The sequence below is a fragment of the Chroicocephalus ridibundus genome, chromosome 4, assembly GCF_963924245.1.
Source record: "Chroicocephalus ridibundus chromosome 4, bChrRid1.1, whole genome shotgun sequence".
NCBI lineage: Eukaryota > Metazoa > Chordata > Aves > Charadriiformes > Laridae > Chroicocephalus > Chroicocephalus ridibundus.
Window position 1 is genome coordinate 16778832 of NC_086287.1, and position 5136 is coordinate 16783967.

Consider the following 5136-nt stretch of genomic DNA (forward strand, 5'->3'; position numbering starts at 1 on the left):
GCGCCGGGTCCGTAACGGCGGTCTGCGATCGCCACCACCCCCTCCGCGGAAAGCAACCCCCGGGCTACCGGGGCAACCGAGGGGCCAGCGGAGACCCGAGCCCCTTGGCAGCGCCGGTGGCTCCCGTGATGCCCTGAGACCGCCCCGCGGGGACGCGCGGAGGCAGCGCTCCCCCGCAAGGCAGCGCGGAGGCTTCAGACCCCGGCCCCAGCAGGAAAAAAGGCAGCGGCGAGCGGGAGCGGTTTTCGGGAGTATTTCTTTATTCGGATGCACAGAGGAGGCGCAACAGAGCAACAGAGGAGGCCTCCGCGGGGGGCAGCGTCAGTATTTGCTGGGGAGGCCGGCGGGCCTGTAGCGGTTGGGGTCCCCGCCGCTTCTGCCCCACTCGTTCGCCTCTTGGTCGGCCCGCGTGTCCTCGGCTCCCCGGCCGCTCACGTCGCTTTGCCATAGCTCCCGGGCGTCGCTAGCGGGGGAAAAAAGGCCTCCTGAACCAACCAGCGTTTAACTCCACGCTGTGTTGGTTTCCTCACTCATGTAAAACTAGCTTTTTCACCGGACTGCTCAAAGGGAGGTGCATGTATTCAGTCCCAGTGGAATCCAGAACACAGTGGAACCCATAATTTTGTCAGGAAACAAACCAGCAAGGAAGGAGAGTTCCCTACCAGGAAGATAATTCTTATAGGAAGAAATTCTTACAGTTCCTTACAGGAAGAAATTCTTTACTATGAGGGTGGTGAGACACTGGAACAGGTTGCCTAGGGAAGTTTTGGATGCCCCATCCCTAGAAGTGTTCAAGGCCAGGTTTGGGTGGGTCTTTGAGCAACTTGGTCTAGTGGAAGGTGTCCATGGGCAGGGAGCTGGAACTGGATGATCTTTAGGGTCCCTTCCAACCCAAACCGTTCTATGATTCTGTCACCAGAAATGCAAAGGTAAGGAATCTGCCTTCTTGGGAGGACATGAAGAAAGGCTCTGGCTCATGTGGGAGGAGAGGCACCATTGCTATAGAGACAGGCTGTTCAGACATTAACTGCTTCCCCTCCACTGTTGTCCTAGGTCAGAAGCTGAGTACAAGCCAAAAAGGACTTCACTCTAACTGGACTGCTTGGATCCCTAGTAACTCCCTGTTAACAAGCCATATATGCTCCATTACCTCAGCACTTTAGCTGCCCAAGCACCGCCAGGTCCTCTTTGGGCAGCGTCGTAATTCCCGCGAGCATGGAAATACTTGTCAGCACCTATATAATTTGCCTCACGCATGTCCCTGTATGCTCTTAACATATCCCATGCCCCTGAAGAAAGCAGAGAAACAGAGTTGATGATGAGTTTAAAGAGTCATCCCAGAAACAGTTAAGTACCATTTTAGCCAGGAGCTGAATAGCCCAAGGAGCAGTAACACAGAGAGGCACTTCTCCATATCGGCCTTTGCACGGCGGTGTGCCGATGGAAAGGGCCTGCACAGGCTGACCAAGGCCCTCTTCCTGCAGCAGAAACCAGCGTGGTCCCTCGTGTGGAGCTGCAGACCTCCCAGCTCCGAGGACCGTGTCCATTGACTGCTGCTAACCTGTGCTCGGGGAGGGGTTCCTGGGAGAAAGGCCCGTGGTAACAGCAGCTTACCTCCCATCGCATCCCAGGCAAATCGTACTGGTGACATGTCAGCACTTGCACATAGAAGAGAGAGCAACACGAGGTAGACAAAGAGCTTCATGGTTCCTAGCCCAAGCCTGACACGGAGCTGTGAGACAACCAGAGAGATAAGCAGTTCTGGAGCACCTTTGAGACATTGCTATCAGAGCATCCATCACACCCCCAGCTGTGCCCAGGCAGCTACCCCAGCACTGGTGACTGGCCCAGGAACCTGCTTCTCCCCCCACAAGGACTGATGCGCTTCGTGTGACCACAAGCTCAGCTAAGGACTCCGCGACGGAGGCAGATGGACATGAGAAACTTGCATTTTAGCATTCCCTGCTGCTCCTATCATGAGTACAGAGAAGCCCCACATGCTAACACATTAGTCCTGTTCCCAAATTCCAGCTGAAAACACTGCATATAGCTCACAAATTCAGAATATCACTCACCAGTGCAGAAAGGCAAAGCCACAGGAGATGGAGCTTGTCCTGTGTGCTCTCAGACTGAGACGGTATTTATAAGCAATTCAAACCCCTTAGGAGAGGAAACTGGAAAGGATACCTATGGCCGGGAATTCCCCCCCCCCCCTCCACTTCCAACACAGAAATCATTACGGTAACCCTGTCCTTGTCCTTACTGAAAGTTCATAGCTCCTCTTACACAATTTTTTAGAAAGTACATGGTGCTTCTTCAGCTGTCCACAGGACTATTTGCTCCTCATAACAAGCAGCCTGAGGAACTGCCTGGAAGACTGCAGTGTTCTCTGTGCTGGAAGTGTTACAGTTGGCTTAAGGGTGACACTTTTGTTCGGCTGTTGTGCCGGACAGGGCTCGGGGGAGAAGATGCCTGATGGTCTGCACTGTACCTTGAAGCACAGGGCTGGGTCTGTGCCTGCGCACGAGGAACGGTCAGCTGCGCTACCAGAATGGCTGCAGGAACTGCTAAGTGAAATTCCTATGTGTGCTGGGATGACAAGGTGGATGGATCCCAGAGTGGATGGAATGGAAAACGTGAAGTGTCGCTCTTAACTCCATTGCAAAGCAAACCACATACAGCTACATCCCTGCTGATAATGCTTTGCGATAGCGCGCACATGCCACCATAAGGAAGGCCTGAATGGTTCACCCTGCCTTTGCTTGCTCTCACAGGTCCTTCTTGAAGGACTTACAGCCATCCTGCTGCAACACCAGCTCAGTGGGGCTCAAGCAGGCTGAACTAAGGAGAGGTTTTAATGCAGCAGTAAACATTTTACTTAAGGGGAAGTTCAGATCCATACAGCTGCGAGTCTGCTAGATTTTAAGATTGATATATTTACTGTCAGGCCCTGACTATTGGTATGGTTCACGGTTTAAGCACTCACCGTGCCCTCTCTGCTTAGGAGCCTGCTTGCTTCCCTTAGTTAACAACTGACACAACTGTTTCCCCTGCAGAAAGCTCTGGGTTTGAGTGCGGTTGCGCCGTAGGATGAACGTGCAGAATGTCTCCCCATTGTGCGGTCTCACACATGACTTAACAAGCCTAAGAGAGCTTCTTCACAGCCTCTGCAGAAGAGGTATGTGTAGTCGCCCCATTCACAACTCTGTCACGTCAAACAATTGCTGGAGCTGAAGGGCAGAGGCATGAGGTAAAAGAGGTGCACGAACAGAGCTAATAAAGTGCTAGCTGCTAACTTCCTTGGGCATCACTGGATTTCAAACAAGAATTTAGCTTAAGGGAAGAAGAGGCATTTTCCAGACAGGCCTGGAGTGGCAGGACAGGTGTTCTCTAGCACATTGTATCTCTACGTGGAACAATTTGAGACAAGAATCTAAACCCTAACCCAGTGGACAAGGAAACCTTGCAAAAAGCAGGGGGACAGACATAATTTTGTCCCTTGTCACCTGCAAACTTTATGCTTAATAGTGTAACAGCTCAGTTTCTGCAGAGCTGTTTTGATGCAACTCACTCTGTTCATGTCTTGTGATAACTTACGCTCTTACAGTACCCATCAGCTCAAGTGCCTTCTCTGCTGGCTGCAAGTAGACCTATCTGTCACCTTTTTGGTTTTGATTAAAAGAAAAAAAAAAAAAAAGACTGGGAAACTATTCCTGTAAATTGGGGTACAGGCTGACTAAGGCATGTGCCATTTTGCCCAGGGACCTAGAACAGAGCATCGCCTTCAAAACTGACTTAAGGAACTTTTCCCTGCAAGAGCTCAGGCATTTTTGGACCACAGAAGATATTTCTGAGTCTTCCAATATGGTCTGATTTGTTTCACGTTCTCTACAAACCAGTTTTTTCTGCAAAGAGCACAAACATGAGGATAAGTGCAAGAAAGCAGGTTCCGGAGGGGACCTTTAGAAGATCTTGGATTACATCCCCTTGGCTTGTCTCCCACAAGGAGGGCGGCAGTGACGACAATGCTGGAGCTCCCGACAGTAACAGGTAAAGCACCAGCTTTGTTCCAGCAGGGAACAGCTTGACCACTGCTTTCCCGTATCCTCTTGGCCTGCTTTCTGGGTCACAGCCCTCGGCACACAGAAACAAGCCGCAGCCAAAACTGTTGCTTTTGCAACAGAAATTGGAAAGTGCCTCTGAGCATGCAGAAGGGTTTGAATGGAGTATTTCTTTCTGGCCTAGCACTAAAACACGGGCTGCGTGTGCACACTGGGTAAACATAACACATATAGGCACCCCTGGGAGACCGTTTTCTGGGTTCGTACATTCGGCTACAGTTAAGATAAAAAGCAACCTCAAACCCTTTAACACTAAATATCTATAAATGCAAGCCACGTTCTGCAAACATTCCACAATGTAGGCATTTTGCAATCAAAATAAGCCTCAGATTGATAAAGGGGACAAGGTGAATTCCCAGCTCAAGCACAGTAATAGATGCAGTTATTCCTTATTCTGGGAAGTAACAGCACCTTTTGTAAGTTTAGACTGGAAATAATTCAGTTCAGGAGTTTCGCCACGGTGCTGTGTGGAATATTTACCGGCATTGGCCTCAAGCTCATAGATGTGTAGAACTACTGCAAACTTGGCCCCTCTTCAAGAAACAGATTGCATATGCAGACATTTATCTTAAATAAAATTGATTTCCCTATAGGTTTTGATGATGATTCTAGCAGTGAAATAATATTTTGAGGAAGGTATGAGGCTTTTATTTTTTTTGGGGGGGGGGGGAGTGAGGGGGAAGTGACAGGACAGATAATGCAGGGGACAGAGACCACCACCACCACCGCTTCTATTTAAAGTTGCTTGAGGCAAAGCCCCCTTTATTCATCTCTGCTTTTCAAGGGTCCCCTCCACCAACAGTCAGTCACCAAACCCAAAGATGAGCTGCAGCTCGTCTGCTCCAGCACAGGCTGGCTTAAACTGTCAGTGGTGTAGGCTTAGGTGCCTGCCCAGAGCTGGCAGGGGCTGTAGCTTTAGGATGAGGGCATTGCTTTGTACAACTGTAACTTCTAAACAGCAGACCATGTCACAGTCCCTTCATCTTACCCATATGAGATGAAAACACACGTATCA

General features: G+C 50.2%; 1 protein-coding gene across 1 annotated transcript; it reads right to left on the reverse strand.

Moving 5' to 3' along the window:
* Nucleotides 1-238: 238 nt before the first annotated feature.
* Nucleotides 239-2209, reverse strand: LOC134514684 (serum amyloid A protein-like). The gene is made up of 4 exons (XM_063332805.1): nt 2076-2209; nt 1615-1732; nt 1151-1289; nt 239-463 (listed from the first exon to the last, which is right to left on the reverse strand). The coding sequence occupies exons 2-4, from the start codon at nt 1703-1705 to the stop codon at nt 322-324; spliced, it is 372 nt and encodes a 123-aa protein (XP_063188875.1). The 5' UTR covers nt 1706-1732; nt 2076-2209; the 3' UTR covers nt 239-321.
* Nucleotides 2210-5136: the final 2927 nt, after the last annotated feature.

What these genes read in the sequence shown, in the direction of transcription:
- LOC134514684 (XM_063332805.1), bottom strand. Translation starts at nt 1,705, where the DNA reads ATGAAGCTCTTTGTCTACCTCGTGTTGCTCTCTCTTCTATGTGCAAGT. An exon ending in TGCCTGGGATGCGATGGGAG is followed by an intron (nt 1,290 to 1,614) that starts GTAAGCTGCTGT and finishes TGCTTTCTTCAG; the next exon opens with GGGCATGGGATATGTTAAGA. An exon ending in TGGGCAGCTAAAGTGCTGAG is followed by an intron (nt 464 to 1,150) that starts GTAATGGAGCAT and finishes TTCCCCCGCTAG; the next exon opens with CGACGCCCGGGAGCTATGGC.